A 16,875-nucleotide genomic window follows, 5' to 3' on the forward strand; every position below is an offset into this window, starting at 1 on the left:
GATAAATATACCTATCTTTACAAAAAATGTTGAGTAACATATTAAATTAAAGTATTTCAATCTTGATCAAAATCGCTATATCGATCGATAGTTTAATGCCCGATTACAAAGCTGTTTTACCTGATGTTTACACATCACGTCTTATTTTTCAAAATTAGGATACTATTTTAATGAAGATATAATTCAAGATTATTACAATAATTTAACAAGTTACATAACTGCGATGAGCTCGACGTAACGTATCGATAATACCATGACAATCCCCCCCAAAATAACGATAATGCAGAAACGGCAACAGCATAACACTTCTCCGTCCATTAACACTTGTCTTTATTAAAGATATAGCAGATAAGTAATTACTCTTACGCCACAATAATGCGATTATTACATTTCCAGAATCCTTCTCGCTTATAACGTCTCGTAACGTGTTCACGGTAGTTCGCGCTTCATCTATAAATGAATTTCTAAAACAATTCTATTCGGATCGAAATCTCTTGAAAAATCTACTTGTTAACAAATAATAAATACAATGTAATATTTAAAAAATTTCTTAGCACGACCCTGATTTTACTCTGCTTCTCAATAAAGCCTCTTCGTATTAGCAACTTCTATGTATACGCGTGTGCGTATATATGTGACATGTGTGTGTAAAAATGTTAGACAAGTTAATAAAGTGTACTTTCCTTACTATTGTTTTCTTAAACTCATCGCTATTGTATCCCGTACGTGCGCGAAACATATACAATCGCTAATAAACAATAAACAATTGAGAATAACGCAGGACGAATTATAAAATGGGATGTGTAAGTTGAGATAACTCCTGTGTTGCGATTTTCTAAAAAAATATAAAGTTCTCCCGCGTATCATGTTAAGAGCGACTCTAATATATCGTTGCGTACTATATTCACAGCCTATATATACATCGTAACTTCCTCATCTATGTACAATCTCGATTTGATCATTCGCTGGTTGATTAATTATCGTGCAACGTTGTCTTCTTCCTTTCTTTTTACAATCGCTGTTTATCTTTATTAAACGAATTTGCCCAATGTTTGTTACCGCACAACATTCGACAGACCTCTTCATTAGCAGTGTTGTCGAATTTGCCAATGGATATTTCTGCTTGGCGCATTACTCGTTTCCGCTCGTTCCTCACAAAACTTTGGTTACAGTTTAATGTCGTTTTTAAGAACATTGCTTCTCGTTCACGCATCACTGAAGCGTTTGTGGATTGCTCAGTGGTTTATATCCCTACAATAAACATAGTTTATATATTAGTTACTAGCCGATCGATACAAATCGATAGAAATTTGCGATCAAAAGCGGAAGAAAGTTGTCTGTCGTTGAAAAAAATTTCGTATTAGTCGTTCTAACCAGTTCTCCCCTCCCCCCCTTCCCCCATCAGACTAAATCTGCGACAAGAAAATAAAAGTTAAGCATATTAAGATCAACCAAAAGATGAAACGAAAAGAAATAGATCATACTGCATTTAAAGGTAACGGAAAGATTAGATGGCGATAGAGATCACATAGCTTCGCACAGCCTGTACGTTTCAGTGATTCGTGCTGCCATAATAGGGTACGCTTAGCCGTTTGCTGCCAGGTCTTACAGTGTTATTAAACGAGTCGCGTAAGCGTTCCGTAAACGTTTTGTACTCCATCTCTGGATTACTTTGCCCAAAATCAAAATCCGCGACTTCTATCGTGAATCTCGCTCTGCTTTGGATGTAATACGCCACGCCGAACACTATCAGCACCACAGCGACAACCGAGCAAGAGACTGGCACTATGATAACCGATAACTGCGGTTTTGTCGTAACTGTAAGAATGTTAAATGCAAATATTATTGTAATCGTGTCTATAAATTATAATAAGGAAATTTGGTAAATTTGATAAATACATCGCTGATAGAAATTTACCTTTGTAAATGTTTATCGTTAGCGGATAAATTTGCGTACTAACTTCGTTGTTCAATATGATTAATATCGTGTAGACACTGGGCTCGAGGAAATAATGGACGATGGAAAAATTGCAAAAGTACAAGCGTTCCATATTGTCACACGTTTCATTTCCCGTTGCGTTATACTTGCCACGGTGAAATTGAAGACACTTGGAAAACGGACCTGACCCTTTGCAAGTCACGTTCAAAGATAGCATGTCCCATGGTTGGATCCAATTCGTACCTTCCACTGAGATATTTGACACGGGAGCTAAAATCATTTATTTTGAAAAATTGAAAAATTATAGATAGATTCACACACAAAAGTATATTCAGGATGATTCGTCTTCTATAATAAAATATTAATTGCATATACTAACCACGAATATGAATCTTCTTAGAAAAGTATCCATACGTTTTGTTAGGATCCGGTGGAATAAGAGACGTGTTTGAGCAAATGTACGGCAACGATACGTTGCCAGGATCTATCGTACTTGTGTCAATTGGAAGCACAGTTGGCGTAGGCTTTATCGATGGTTTCGCACTCGTAACAGGTATTGGTAATGTTACCACTGTAACACGAGTCCCATTGGAATTTGCCGTAGTAGCATTTGGCGCGATTGTCGTCACGTTAGCAGGTACGGCCGTAGTTGTAGGCGTCAACGTGGTCGTGGTCGTTGGCAGATCGTACGAAGCGATCACTAAAGCTCCTATTTCGTGCGTTACGCCAGGACTGGTAAAATTATAAACGAAAGCGAAATCATTTGTCTGACCGTAATACTTGCAGTCGATAAACCAATACGTCGATATCGCTGTTGCCTCTTGCGTTATAAAGTCGTAATCTCCCTTACGCATGTCTATCATTAGTTTCGTCTCGTTTGCAGAGGAAACGTATTCGCCTGTTGTGGTTTTGTTAGCCTGTTTTATCGTTACATTGCCATTGAGACATTCTGAAATTGAATGATACGATTAAATGAACGACGATAAGACGTGACATTTGAAGAAAAGAAGCGGCAAGAGAAATTTTCTCGACAAAGGTTACCAGAAATCTCAAACTCGATACGAGCACTTGCGTCAAATATCCAAAAAATTGACAAGCTGAGATAGGAAACTTCTAACTCCACCATATAATTTCCAGGAATGTTATCTCTGCGTGGATAACTTATGCTCCAAAATGTTGTTGTATTTGATGTATCTTTGCTCTAAAAGGTTACGCGATGTAAAAATGTAGAAATGTATGTGTAAAAAATAACAATTTACAATATTAATATGAAAAAAAAAACAAGTAAACGGATCCACAAAAAGTCACAAAATTAAATAATATTATTAGATATTAATGTAGCTCTAAATTTAAGAATCTTTTATGCCAAAGGGTAAATAAAACAACTGTTTATAACGCAATTACGTATCATCGTGATATAACTATAACCTGATATTCGTGTTTCATTAACGAATCGTCAGTCCATTTGTATCTGAAAGTCCCTCTTGGTCGTTGGCCGTCCTCTCTGTACAAATCCGCTCTAAAAGTGATCGTCCCACCCAGCACAACTGGTCCATCGTGTGACAGTTTAATATAGTCCTTGGCAGTAACTGAGAAAAAAAACACACACCCGATGGAGAATTGAAAATACGATAACGCTACGCGTGTCTACGATGTCTCGCCTGTCGCAAGCAATTGACAGTTCTCAATCTATAAAGGAGAAGGAAGTGACTCTGTACAACGCGGAGGCTGACGCGGAAGTAGACAGGGAATAAAGGAAACATCGATGTAACGGAACGTGACAGGTGACAGGTGACAGCTGACAGCAGGACAAGAACGGGAAACGTGTTCTAGAATGTGACGCAATCAAGCACGCGTTATCACCTTGGAAGAAACACCAAACGCTCCAAACAAGATGGCAATAAAAACGCGCAGTTTGCATTCTGTACGTTATTACTATTATCGCGGCGCGTGTCACATTTGCGATCGCTTTCAGACTACTTTCATCGAGACATTCGTCGAGAAAACACTGACGATAATCTCCTCGCTGATGCTCATTGCTCACTCATGCCACAGCTCGCTGAGTCGCCGTCACCGCCAATCGCTAATCGCCATTCGCCATATTTATTCGCCATTTTGCCCAGGGATTCCAGAGAATCCAGGGATCACCAGTTCACCACTATTCGTCATGGTCAAGGGGGTAGCGACTGTTGCGCGTCCCTAGCGGCCCCGAACAGAACCCTTCAAGTCGTGTATAAACACAGTCGCTATACCCATGACGAGTCCACGACTTCTTTATCCAAGATGGATATAACCAATATAAAATAATTACGATTTTACCTACAAATCGAAATATATATATATATGTAACAGTGAAAATCTATAATGACTGTGATCTGTGACAAAACAGACAAAAAGACAAGTCATTCAAGTCACATGTCACATCAGCTGATATATGAATATATGTATATGTACGACACCTGTTGAAAATTAAGTATCTAATATCTGCTCTAATTCATCTCGATATAATTGAAAGCGCAGGCAGATATAATTGGATCGCGATTTACGATCATGTTAGGAAAGCTTGCCTTCGAGCTCTTACCGATTACTCGTCGTTGCAGACTCGCGACGGAATTAAAATTCGTCAACAAGTTGAAGCGCAACGTTAAACACGGATATGGAACGTCATCCAGTTTACGTGGCGAAGTGAACGTGGACGAGGAACTGCGGGAAATTTTTAGATTCAAGGACACCAAGATCAGCAACTGGATCATAGAGGTTACAAAAAGCGCGCAGTCTCCCTTTCTAACTTTCTTCTTGCGACAGAAATTGTATAAATGACAAAAGTATTTGCAGAACAAAGCACGTGCGCTGTGCGTCAGATATACCGAGAGCAACAAGGATAATCGCCAACGGATTTTACGCGCGTTAGCTTCGCGGTATGCCGTACAACACGACGATATATGCCAAGTGGCCAAGAGATTGGTCTGCACCGAGGTATATATGGTATACGCATACACATAGTACATACTGTTTTCTGCGAGTTATGTGTGCAACGCTTTAATCAAACTATACGTTCGAGTATCAACTTTTATATCGATATCGACGTAACCAAACGTGTTTTGCCACTGCCACGTTATAAAAGTATTTTCTCTCTTTTGTTATTGGATTGCCAAAGAACTCTGTGATCGTCCCTTATTAAATAATACGCGTATCGCGTATCATATGTCGCACTTGTGCAAAGTATCTATATCCCAGCCTTTTATTATAGCCTGAAAATGAACGACAAATGATTGTCCACGAGAAAACTTTGAAGAATGTTCTTACGCCTGCTTATCATTGGTTATTCGTTGTTATAGGAAGATTGCAGCATGGCGTCAAGTTCTTGGTCGACCTAAGAACCGATGTTCTGGTAAGCAAAATAAAAAAATATTTACCTATCGGGGGTGCATTGCGACCCAAATCTTATCATAAAATGAAATTTGTATCAGAGATTGAGTTAAATTGTTATTTTTATCGATTATTATTTGACTTTTGTTAGGAACTGACATCAGATGTAAAAGATGCCGACGAAAGTATAATAATACAACAACTAAATCATTATCTGCGAGATCTGCTTTTGCTTTGGTTTTCCGTGGGTTTCTTACGCATGGAACGAGTAACTTGGGAAAGCGCATGTGACATATTGCAAAAAGTAATTACAAGCAATTAAATATTTTATCTCTGCAATTCAACATCTACTTTCAATTTCCGACATGTGCTTCTTCTTCTTCGTTCGCAAATCTAAAGGTCTCCGATTACGAAGCTATACATCCCATGAGAAATTGGTTGGACTTGAAACGCAGAGTTGGGCCATATAGAAGATGTTACATATTTATGCACCCATCCATGCCAAGAGAACCTATTGTCGTGTTGCATACAGCATTGTGTGACGTTATACCAGGCAATAAAAAAAATGTTTTTAATTTTTTTAAATAGAATTTGTTTTCTAGGAAAGAAAGAGAAGGGTAACTGAGTACATTTTTTTATGTATATATTACAGATAGCGTAAAGGGTATTGAAGAAGCTGAAACTAGAATTCTGGGGAGCGCAAAAAAATATATAACGTTTCTAGAGGAAGATAAATCGAAGATAAAAGCAGCAATATTTTATTCTATAGTATCCACTCAGAAAGGTTTGCAGGTAGGATCGCAGTTGATTTGCAATAGAGATTTTAATTGGTTAAAAATTTCAAGTTAACATAAATTATATTAAAGTATGTTACAACTCTGCGCCGCAGAAAATATATGTGACTGTAAAGGTGTTTTTTTTTTGCGCAGGGAATTGAGCTCGGTAATTATTTGATCAAAAAAGTGGCCAGCGAGATCATGACTGAATTTCCAGCTATACAACGATTGTCCAGCTTATCGCCGATACCAAATTTTAAGAGTTGGCTATTTGATAAATTAAAGCGAGGTAACTACTGACCGTTGGGGAAAAAAAGAAAATGAGTAAAAATGATATATAAAGGTGTTTGTTCCATAGACATGGCGTTTATATTTACCACGCAAGAATGTAGAATTGCAAAAGATATTTTACAAACGGAAAACGTGACAGTAGCCTTAAAAAAGATTCTGGGTACTTCGTTATGGACAGGGGACAAGCAACTGTCAGAATTTTTAAAACAACCACTGCTTCGAGCTTGCGCATGGTACTTGTATAAAGAAAAGAGACGTGGCTATGCTTTAAATACGGTCGGTACGTTCCGCACTTATTTTTCTTCTCTTCTTTCATACCAATATTATGAATATACAAATTATGTAAATACATTTTTGAAGCAAGATCAACACCGTGAGATAAATAATTTCTTCTTCATAATTTGTTTCGCGTAGCTAATTTCCATTTACGTAACGGAGCTGTGATGTGGCGAATAAACTGGATGGCTGATCCTTCGCCACGTGGAGTGGCAAATAGTTGCGGCATAATGGTCAACTATAGGTATACATTTGAAAATTGACTCGAATTAATGATCAAATCAATACAGAATTATTGCTTTTCTTTACAGATATTTCTTAGAAGATTCTGAGAAAAACAGTCGGAATTACATTGAACATTTTGTCATAAATGCTACAGAAGATGTAACTAATCTCGCGATGCAAGCGGAAAAATTAATTGTATTGTAATATAAATTATAATTGCGAAAGGATCATGAAAACGTGATAAATATCGCAACTACGAGCGGAAAGACGTTACAATGGTAAGGTAGTAATGACGATGATGGATGACGATGAACGATAGATAATGAATTATGACGGTGAAGGGGTGAAGGTATCTAATTGATCGATTAAAAAATTAGGAAATTACTGTTCAAATTTTATGTTTTTATTAAAGATTATTAAATTTGTTCATTTATACAATAGCTGATTCGTTTCCAGCTTAAAGACAGCACAATGGTCTGCAGACAAGTCTAGAACAGATAATATAATCTCTATTATAATTTAAAAATTATCTCTATTGCTTTTTCTTGCAGAACAATTGCAGAGAAGAACACAGAGAAGCAAGAGGAAAGTGCGATAGTGTTGCGGAACGAAAACGTCGAACTTCTTTTCCACAGATTTGTATCGATTGATGTGATACAATTTGTGTGCGCGTGTGTCACGCGTGAATATATGACGTGTTAAAGAAAAGGAGGGAATAAAATCGAGTACGCACCTGTAGTCAAGGCTGAGTTTGGTGAAAGTTCGAAGGAAGATGAGGTCTACTTTCTAGTTTTGCATAATCCAAATGGAATTCCTTAGCTACCTTTCTCCAGTTTTGCGCATCAAAATAATAATAAGTACCACGTTCATACGTCGACGTCTTTTCTACAATCCCCAAACCTGGTGCCTGCGTTATCCAAACTTTTTCCTCCATATGATATCGCCACTCTCTGCTGTACCTGTTCGTATCACGTACAAAGAATTACACAAGTATCGCGCATAATTGCGCTAATATTTCTACGTGTAACAATCAACTTTATTTTTACTTACAGTTCCGCCGCAGCAGCTAATTGCAATACATCCCCAACATTCGTATAAAACATATAAAACAGTAGATCATCTTTATATCGATTTAGTTTAACTGGCGCTAGCTTATCCCTATAAAATAAATATAAGAAACTTAATTTTGTTGATAAAATTAATTATATGCAATAAAAAAACATTATGTTACAAATAACATAATTCTGCTTGCGTATACAATAATAACAATTATATTTTATTTCAATGCTAAATACTATACCATTGATATTTCGTTTTAATACATATATTTTAATATGTGATATAATATAATGGTCATAAACAATTTCCATTCAATATCTACTGGATCTCTATCTAACAATAGAATTTAGAAGCACACTCGCTCACAAATATATGCAATTCACAAATATTTGTAGATTTTTATCACAATGCAGGTAGCTTCAACGTGATAAATTAGATAACGCATTGAAATACCAGTACCTGATCGCGGCATTTATAAGATACTCCGGTGGTACGTGAAAATCTATATCCTGCGGTCGACACGGAGTTTCCGCCCAGGGGCCACCGAAATTCTGATAAAGATTTTCCGGTGAATTCAAATTCAGTCCTAATGCGGTAAGATCTTGACCTAACGCCAGCGACACCAAGTTCGGATCGGTCTCCGCCGCTCTGATAAACGTCAAAAGCCCAACCATGCCGAATTGATCCTTCACCATACTTGCAGGTATGTTCGTCACCTTGCCTGGGTGTACGAGTACACAATTATTACAACGAGAATTAAACTCTGAAGAAACCCAACCATCTAATCGCGTTTAATGATAATTTAATCAAGACAATACGCTCGCGAAACAAATCTCTAATTTTACCATCGGGCGATGTTTGGATGCCTCTTTTAGAAGATTGAGATTTCTCAGATCCAGGTGCTCTGTTGGCCTGCAACACGTCCTGCCCGATTTCCGGACCAAGTCCTACAGGAATATTCTTGTCGCCAGACATGCTGCCGCCAGGTGACGGGCCTTCTCGATTCTGCGTTCCCGGTAATGCTGGAAAATCCTCCGAGCTCATGGTAAATTCGCTCGACTCGGACGTTGGTTGTTTTACCATTCCAACTGTAACACACGTAAATAAAAATTACATTAGCAAAACGATCTTAGGTAGGTAGTGTCATCTTAATAAAATATTTGGAAAGGTCTGCGACGCATATGCATACTATCGCATTATATTCCGTTTAAAAATTTTAATACTTCAACCGAGTATGGTTGCTCGTTTTGCTTTAAACGTAAAATGAATTACGAATAAATTTACCAAATTAGACAGCTTGTAGGAAGCCTTCCAAGTGAGAAAAAAAAAAGACTGATGCTTGAACCAAATACGGTGCGGTATAATTTGATCGTTTTACAATGTGCGCAAAAAAAGTTTGCTTTTGTATCAACGTCTTATTGGCACTAACCATAAGGCTGTTTCCCCGGCATGGGACTAGGTTGCGGCATAGAATCACCTTGACCTCTATTCGTTAGGGAGGGAAACTCCGAGAGATCTAACAGAGGTGGAGTACTCGTATCTCCACCGCCTCCACTCCCGAAAACAGAGTGGAAATTGTTAATCGCACCTTGAGATCCGTAATTGCGACTTGGAGGTATTCCGAAACTGCCCATACTACCCATTGGATTCGAAGCTCTGCAATACAGATGGAGATGATTGCGGAGGGAGGGGGGAGGGGGAGAGAGAAAGAGAGAAATATACGTATAGAGAGAAGAGAAACGCTAACCCAAGAGCAGGCATCGTACGTCTATCGGTAAAAGCTCTCTGCCCAAACAGTCCTCTACTGCCCATAGGAGAGAGTTGCCGTTGTTGCTGATGACTATTTTGTCCGCCGCCAGAGCTCGACGCTCCGGGATAAACGTTAGTGGCGACTATCGCTGAGTTGACCGTACTCGAAGTGCTCGCGGACGAGCCTGAGAACATGCCCGAGGTAGGCGTGACATGACCCGCGAGGGCCACGGTATTCAAACCTCCCCCGCCGCCAGCTGCGCGTGAAGCGAGACCTGCGTTCGCGATACTGCGTGGCGGCTGTTCAAAGTTCAGGTTGGCCATATAGCCCGGTGGCACTACTATTTGAAAAATGTTTTTGCCCGTAAGCAGGCACACCAAGCACTCTCGTTATCTCGCAGATTCGATCAGCGCATCCACTTTTCTCTCTCCGATACAACACTCGACAACTCGATACGTTCGTGGAATCTCCAATGATCCATGACAAAAATCCGTGATTACTCGGTAAGCTGGAACAAGAAGAATCTCTATTAATTCCTGGCTCGACGACCGTTCAGCGACTATCGAGATATACCGCGTTACTTACCTCTTTCTTCGCGCGCAGGGGTCTCAGCGCGACAGTTACATTGAAACGCGGTAAACAGACGCAAACGCACACCTCCTAGAACGACAAACGAAGAATTATTTTTACCAGATACAACCTTCTAACGTCTAACGAACCTCGCGTCACTTGCATACGATACATACTTAAGTTTCCTACGTCTGACACACACGGGAATAAGTATAAATATAAATATGCCTACGGTGCGTACTCGAATTCCGATTTTGCCTGTGTAACGATCGTTGAAATTTAAATGTGCGCGTCAACCTATCCATTGAATAATGTATTTGATCAACGTCACGCGTTCGCCGTAAACAGATCTTTATAACCGTAACAACTATACGGATGGATACCTCTCGCATATATTTTTTACGTGTCACACGTGCGAATCCACGCTCGACGCACACAGCAATGCAAATTCGCAAACGAACGTCGAGTCCAAAACTCTGTCTCCGTAGCCGCTGCTATTCGTCTCGTTGGCGAAGCACGGAATGCCGATTGCCGACAGCGGAAGCGAATATGCTACACGGGTACGCTACTGTCACCGTGGTCAATCGCTAATCGCTACCTCTGCTTTACAGAGACGGATACGCGACAAGGATGCTCGGTACGGTATATGGCGTACGCTCCCGAAAATTGCGAGAGAAACCTAAAGTCTGTCCGCGAATGTAGCCGCGAGTCGCCCCGTCGGCGTCGCCGGGCGTCGAGTAAACACACGAGCAGCGCGAGCCGCTATCGGAGGATTCGGAGGAATCGGAGGACGCGTTGACAAGCGCAAAGGGGGGCGAAAGGTTATACGGTGCGCGAAACGTCAAAATAACGTGAGAGAAAAGCGCGGGGTGTCGCGATCCTACCTGAGACTCTGGGACTCTTGAACGAGCGTCACCGGCTGCGTATCACGACGCCGAACGCCGACGCGGCGAATTCCATCGCGTTCGCAATGATAAATAAAGTGGACGAACGTTTAAAAAAAAAAAAAGAAAAACATTCGCTCGCTTGCTCTTTCTTCCCCCCCCTCTCTCTCTCTCTCGCTCGCTCGCACGTGCACGCGCGCGGAGACGTCGATGTTACCTCTCGTTGTCGAGGTTACCTCTCGTTGTCGAGGTTGTCGAGGTTGGTTGGCGATGTTGGTAGACTCTCGGCTCGACGAGGAGTCTCGCGCGATTCCGACCGAACGGAGAGCCCGTGATTGTTACTCGAGCGCGCGCTCTCTCTTCCTCTCTCTCTCTCTCTCTCTCTCTTTCTTTCGTGCGCGCGTCAAATAACGAATTCGCACGTGAACGTCGGGAGTCGGGACGTGCGCCGATCACAAGCTCATACACATTACGGATCACCGATCACCGATCACAATGCATCGCAGTGCCCTTCGGTTGAGAGGACTTTACAGGGCCCACTGTTCACTGTTTTGTCGGTTGTCACTCCAGTCACTCGCAGTTTCACGAACTTAAACAACACTAGAGACCCGAACGTCTGCCATATTTAACAATTTGTACGACCGTGGTCAAGCGAATGGCCAAAAAGCCAAGTGCTCCAAGTGGCAGACCGGCAGATGCCTCATCAGCCTCGTGCCCGTATTGCCCGTAGTAGGCGTCGTCGGTCGACGGGCTCGAAGCCTCGAAGCGCTGCAATAATATTCCATTTCCATCTCGATTGTGCGTTTTGCCTCCCGAAAATATCCCGCTACCTCGGCGTCGGCACCACGGCACGCGCGCGACAGTCTCGAATTTGACTCTGACTGGAGATTCTAGGGTATTTTCTGGGGAATTCGGTACCAGCCACAACGCGAAACAACGAACTGCGCTCAAACGCGATTGGCTCTTTTGATGAACCGTAGCACGCGAAGGAATTTCAGATGAGACTTCCGCCTTTTCCTCTCCGTCACTCCGTGAAGACCCTATAATGGGTGGTTTTCATTTAGCGACACAATAGCGACTCAAATCGACACGAGCGTCATTGGTCGCGTTCGGCAGACCAAGCCGCTGAGTAGCAGTCGAACGTGCGTGACTCTTTTAGGCTGAGTTTCCACTGAGCGCGTCGCGCGTCGCGTTGTCACAAATTAACCACGCAAAACATCCCATTTCATTACATTCTTGTGACGGGATCGAAATGGGACGTTTTGCGTGGTTCAACTCGGACGACGCGACGCGTGACGCGCTCAGTGGAAAGTGGAAACTCAGCCTTACTTTTAGAACCAACCGCGCAACGCAGAGTAGTGTTGCGAAGCGAAGACGAACTCAACAGTTGTGTCTGCTGAACGCGGCCAATGACCAATCCCAGCGAGATTGCAAATCGGCCATGTTGCGCTCTTTGTTTCTTTCGGTCAAGGGAGTCGAGTAAAGTCGAGGCATATCGACTTTAGCTGACTTTAGCGTTTAGCATTCACCTGTACCTGTATAATCACTGAATAATCTATGGAGAGAGGAGAGACCAGTAGCCAAGGATTTGTGACAACGATAACGTTTTATAAACATTTTACACTCGATTAAAAAAAAAGATATACGTACATACATATTGATATATATATATGTATATGTATATATATATATGTGAAACTCTATCTCGCTTGCCTCGCTTGCGATCGTGATCTCGCCGAGGTTGACAAGGCTCTCCTCGCTCTCCTCGGTGCTCTCGCCGCTAGGTGCTGGTCGAACGCGAAGCTAGAGTACGTGCGAGACAACGCGTTCGGCCCAAAAATGGCATTAATTAGGAGAGCCTCTCACGCTGGTAGTTGGTACTCGGACAACGGTAAGAGATCGAAAAATGCACATTTTACTCCTCGCTCATTCTTCTCCTCGCGCTCGTCGATGACCGTTTACTCGTTACTCTCGTTCTCTCGTTAAGAAATCAATGGATCAATGGAAAATATTTTAAATTGCAAACTTTTGCCATTTAGCGAATTTGTTAATTGATCGCGCGGTATAAAAATAGAACCGCGACGATGTGATGTGGATAAAATAATTAAAATTTAGCTTCATAATTTACCTCTGTGGAAATACATATATACATAGATTATCTCTCTTGCTCGTTACACCCTACACGTAATATCGCATGTGTGCGTGCGTCGGGTGATAAGAATCGTATAAAAATAGGTTTGGAGCAGAGGGTTGTGCGTAAATTTCTATAATTGTCGCGTATAACGAATACACGTACACATATGTATTTATCTATAATAAAAATTTTCGACTTGTATATCGTCAAAATCACAAAATCCACGTGTCGTAGGTTTGGAATTGAGTAAACAGTTGGAAGGTTGGTTGGGTGCGGCCGACTTATCCCATGGACCTGCTAGAGCAATCATTGCCCCGTCAGTAATCATCCGATACAGTATATTCTTCAAGTTTTTCAAGATACGCGTATGTAAAACGGCCATAAAAAAAATGTACAATTTTACAGGCACGCGGGATACAGCTATTGTGGGGCGTGTGCTGGTTTTGCTTACCGACAAATTAGTCCTGTAGTCGTGTAAGTGTGAATTACGTTAGCTGTGTTATTTTAGCATTTTACCAAACAAGCGTCTAGTTGCGGTTTACAAAAAATTATATACCTATATGTATAGAGACACGTGACTTAAACCTGTCTTTATATCTATATTATTTGCATATATTATTTTGTATTTGTAATAACGTTTCTCGTTGTAATCGTGATAAAAGACTCACGTTAGTCTAGGTGATATTGCGATAGTTAAATAATTGCATCGATGTAAATTTTTATCGTATAAAGTAGCCTCTATAATATATAGTTTAGTTTGTAATTTTTCAAATTTCTCAGTCAAATGAACCGTGCAACGTGCTGTTATGCAGCCGTAGGATATTTATTCTAGGGCCTTCTCATCATGTGAGATTACCAGGTTGTGCCCTATCTTCGGCTTCCGTTTACCGAACGCCGTTATACGATCTACATATTGATCAACAAGGTGCTTACGTGTAGATCTTGTTACTATCCCTGCTATAATGTCATATTTTCTTTTTTTGAAATGCTCAACTTGCAACAAAAATATTGGGAAAAATATATATATTTTTTTTTTATGTATGGAAAAGTGCTTCTCTCTTGTGCGTGTGCGTGTGCGCGTGTGTGTATAATTTGATCGATCAAATTCACTAAAACGCATATATGTTTAACAGTGAGAAGAGAACTCGAAGAAACTGGTCATTTTGAATGCATGGATCTGAACACGGACGAAGAGGAGCATAGCGTTGAGATGCAGTTGCCGTTTATCGCAAAAGTTATGGAAGGGTACGTAAAAAAAGTATAAATTAATTCCCACCTATATATACACGTACAAGTACTGAAAATTATATTGATAAAAAATTATAGTAAATAAACGAGGCTCTCTCTTGTACAATCTTTCTATTTATTACTAAATGACAAGATTGGGAAATATAGTTACCTTATTTATATCTCATATATATCTATATATATATATATACAGATTCAAAGACTCATTTACCATAATCCCGATTTTGGTGGGATCTTTGAGTCCGGAAAGAGAGGCGCTTTACGGGAGACTGTTAGCACCTTATATGGCTGATCCGCAAACATTGTTCGTCATTTCTTCAGATTTCTGTCATTGGGGACAACGTTTTCGCTATACTTACTACGATAGATCATGTGGGCCTATACATAGATCTATTCAAAATCTCGACAAAATGGTATGTTTTTGAATCTTTGAGTAAGAATGGTAGATAATCTCGCTCGTCATAATTCAAAAATATCGCAAAGTTTAATTCCATATTTCCACGTTTATCAAATTAGGGTATGGACATTATAGAGACTTTGAATCCTCCGATGTTTACTGAATATCTTAAGAAATATGGTAATACTATATGCGGTCGGCATCCAATCGGCGTTTTATTGCAGGTAATACGAGAAAATTAAACGTTCGCGTTAGATAAGCGAGTTAGATCTATCTAATTCTTCTGGATAATATGTTGTATTTTATCTTTGCAGGCAATTCACAGTCTTAAAGGAAATACGAATGGTCAAAGAATGAATCTGAAATTTTTGAAATATGCTCAAAGTAGTCAATGTAACAATATGAATGACAGTTCTGTCAGTTATGCTAGTGCTTCCTTAGTTCTCGAGTGATAAAATTCCAACTATATATGATTCAAGTATATGGTCGTTGGTCAGTCTGAGTGTAAACACTTTTTTTTAAGTGGAATGATGTTTAACGGTAACATGTGAACGGTAAAATTCTATAAATTATTAAACGAGATTAGGCTGAACGTTGAGATTTTATAACGCAAGAGGAAAATATGAAGACACTGAATTTAACTGCTATAAATCTTAATATTATTTGTATTATGTGGCTATTAACGCGACAGGTGTTGGGGCGAGTGTTAATTCTTGCGCTACATATAACAGATAGAAATGTACCATTATTGAAACGTTTTGCTTAAATGCATTTCGGTTTATTACTTACAAAAGATATTCACGGTACTTCCAGATTTCAATATGGGAAGGAGCTTAAATATTTCTTTGCTTTGATTCTCGATACAACTTTTTTAGAATTAATTTTAGAATTAATAGCCAAGTGTGTTTCATGTGCACTTTTGAGAAAGCAGACTTCAAACTATTGGCAAAGAAGAGAACATCGTGTTGGCATTTGCAAAAAAAAAATAAGATTAAAATATTAAAGATATATTAAAATTGTTAACTTGCGTATCTAAATTTATATTTTAATGTGCTGTTTGTGTTAAACATAATTTTTGCGGTGCTTGAATTTTGTTACGTTTAGGCTATTATGAATTAGCATAATTTTAAAGTTGAATGTTTTTAGGTTGACATAGTTTAATATAGACTAGAATTACGAAAATACATACCGTTATAAAGATAGTTTTTTCGCAATTCTCTCTCGCTCGCGACGCTCTTAGAATCATTTCATTCTTGTTATTTGTCAAATAAACAAGGACAAATAATGCTCACGAGCGTTGCGAACGCCAAGTGGAACGCACCTTAAATCTCTATTTTCTTCAGGTATAATTTATCATATAAACAAAGCTTGTTTGCTTTATTTCAGCATTTTACTGTGATTTAAATTAATTAAATTAAATTAAATGCACCACTGGAATCGGGAACATTTTGTTAAGTCTCTTCTGTGCCCTTAGTACGAACAATCTGTATCGCAATCGATATATCGAGAATTTTTGGACTTGGGATTTAAAATACATATACACATAGTTTTCTTTTTCTTTCTTTTCATGCAAAGCAATGGAACGATCTCATATCCTTCCTATTCTATAATCTATTGTTACCTAAGTGTAGAGGGGAGGGAGGGGAAATAAACCGAATAAGCTAAATGTTATATTACTGTAACACGATGTAAATTTGAAAAGGGGTCAGTATATATATATATATATAACCTACATGTATACAATAATTTTTAATTTCCAATGGTTCTTTTCCTTTTTCTTTTTTTTCTTTTTTTTTTTTTGCAAACTTCTGCATCAAATGTATTTCTCGAGACCATCGGTAATCTGCGATATATAGAATCCTATCTCACTAAAACATTAATTGAAACGAATGATATACTGCAACAGATTCATCTCGCGGTAAGAAAACTCATTTGTGACAAAAATATTGTACGAAAT

At 39.5% G+C, this 16,875-nt stretch overlaps 4 protein-coding genes across 12 annotated transcripts; 2 read left to right on the forward strand and 2 right to left on the reverse strand.

Moving 5' to 3' along the window:
* Positions 1 to 313: 313 nt before the first annotated feature.
* On the reverse strand, positions 314 to 4,085 carry LOC143898029 (uncharacterized). 2 transcript variants are annotated; one of them, XR_013257086.1, is made up of 7 exons: positions 3,803 to 4,085; positions 3,368 to 3,528; positions 2,981 to 3,140; positions 2,319 to 2,888; positions 1,919 to 2,209; positions 1,485 to 1,818; positions 314 to 1,251 (listed from the first exon to the last, which is right to left on the reverse strand). XR_013257086.1 is itself a non-coding variant. In XM_077407050.1 (7 exons), exons 1-7 carry the CDS (start codon positions 3,858 to 3,860, stop codon positions 1,213 to 1,215), a joined length of 1,488 nt encoding a protein of 495 aa, XP_077263176.1. In that variant the 5' UTR covers positions 3,861 to 4,078; the 3' UTR covers positions 314 to 1,212. The 2 variants fall into 2 exon arrangements, 1 of the variants encoding a protein (XP_077263176.1); XM_077407050.1 differs by having other exon boundaries at positions 1,610 to 1,818; positions 3,803 to 4,078.
* A 203-nt stretch (positions 4,086 to 4,288) lies between these two features.
* Positions 4,289 to 7,614, forward strand: LOC143898028 (malonyl-CoA decarboxylase, mitochondrial). Of its 5 annotated transcripts, none has more exons than XR_013257083.1 (12): positions 4,289 to 4,389; positions 4,540 to 4,696; positions 4,775 to 4,915; positions 5,190 to 5,330; positions 5,460 to 5,612; positions 5,708 to 5,861; positions 5,961 to 6,100; positions 6,238 to 6,373; positions 6,443 to 6,655; positions 6,790 to 6,895; positions 6,963 to 7,225; positions 7,428 to 7,614. XR_013257083.1 is itself a non-coding variant. In XM_077407049.1 (11 exons), exons 1-11 carry the CDS (start codon positions 4,304 to 4,306, stop codon positions 7,078 to 7,080), a joined length of 1,545 nt encoding a protein of 514 aa, XP_077263175.1. In that variant the 5' UTR covers positions 4,289 to 4,303; the 3' UTR covers positions 7,081 to 7,614. The 5 variants fall into 5 exon arrangements, 1 of the variants encoding a protein (XP_077263175.1); XR_013257082.1 differs by having other exon boundaries at positions 6,963 to 7,154; XR_013257085.1 differs by having other exon boundaries at positions 4,307 to 4,408; positions 6,963 to 7,154.
* Rga (CCR4-NOT transcription complex subunit regena) lies at positions 7,258 to 11,864 on the reverse strand. Of its 4 annotated transcripts, XM_077407052.1 has the most exons (9): positions 11,376 to 11,864; positions 10,271 to 10,345; positions 9,683 to 10,193; positions 9,365 to 9,591; positions 8,781 to 9,023; positions 8,395 to 8,656; positions 7,927 to 8,034; positions 7,610 to 7,835; positions 7,258 to 7,364 (listed from the first exon to the last, which is right to left on the reverse strand). In XM_077407052.1, exons 3-8 carry the CDS (start codon positions 10,006 to 10,008, stop codon positions 7,616 to 7,618), a joined length of 1,386 nt encoding a protein of 461 aa, XP_077263178.1. In that variant the 5' UTR covers positions 10,009 to 10,193; positions 10,271 to 10,345; positions 11,376 to 11,864; the 3' UTR covers positions 7,258 to 7,364; positions 7,610 to 7,615. The 4 variants fall into 4 exon arrangements, with proteins under 4 accessions (XP_077263178.1, XP_077263177.1, XP_077263179.1 ...); XM_077407051.1 differs by having other exon boundaries at positions 7,258 to 7,835; XM_077407053.1 differs by having other exon boundaries at positions 7,258 to 7,835; positions 11,357 to 11,864.
* A 682-nt stretch (positions 11,865 to 12,546) lies between these two features.
* LOC143898100 (protein MEMO1-like) lies at positions 12,547 to 16,716 on the forward strand. The gene is made up of 8 exons (XM_077407237.1): positions 12,547 to 13,030; positions 13,508 to 13,589; positions 13,679 to 13,747; positions 14,086 to 14,198; positions 14,407 to 14,518; positions 14,715 to 14,934; positions 15,038 to 15,142; positions 15,233 to 16,716. The coding sequence occupies exons 1-8, from the start codon at positions 12,979 to 12,981 to the stop codon at positions 15,368 to 15,370; spliced, it is 891 nt and encodes a 296-aa protein (XP_077263363.1). The 5' UTR covers positions 12,547 to 12,978; the 3' UTR covers positions 15,371 to 16,716.
* The last annotated feature ends 159 nt before the right edge of the window (positions 16,717 to 16,875 follow it).

This window comes from Temnothorax americanus, unplaced genomic scaffold, assembly GCF_048541705.1.
Source record: "Temnothorax americanus isolate GAGA-0224 unplaced genomic scaffold, ASM4854170v1 Scaffold22, whole genome shotgun sequence".
NCBI classification, from domain to species: Eukaryota; Metazoa; Arthropoda; class Insecta; order Hymenoptera; family Formicidae; genus Temnothorax; species Temnothorax americanus.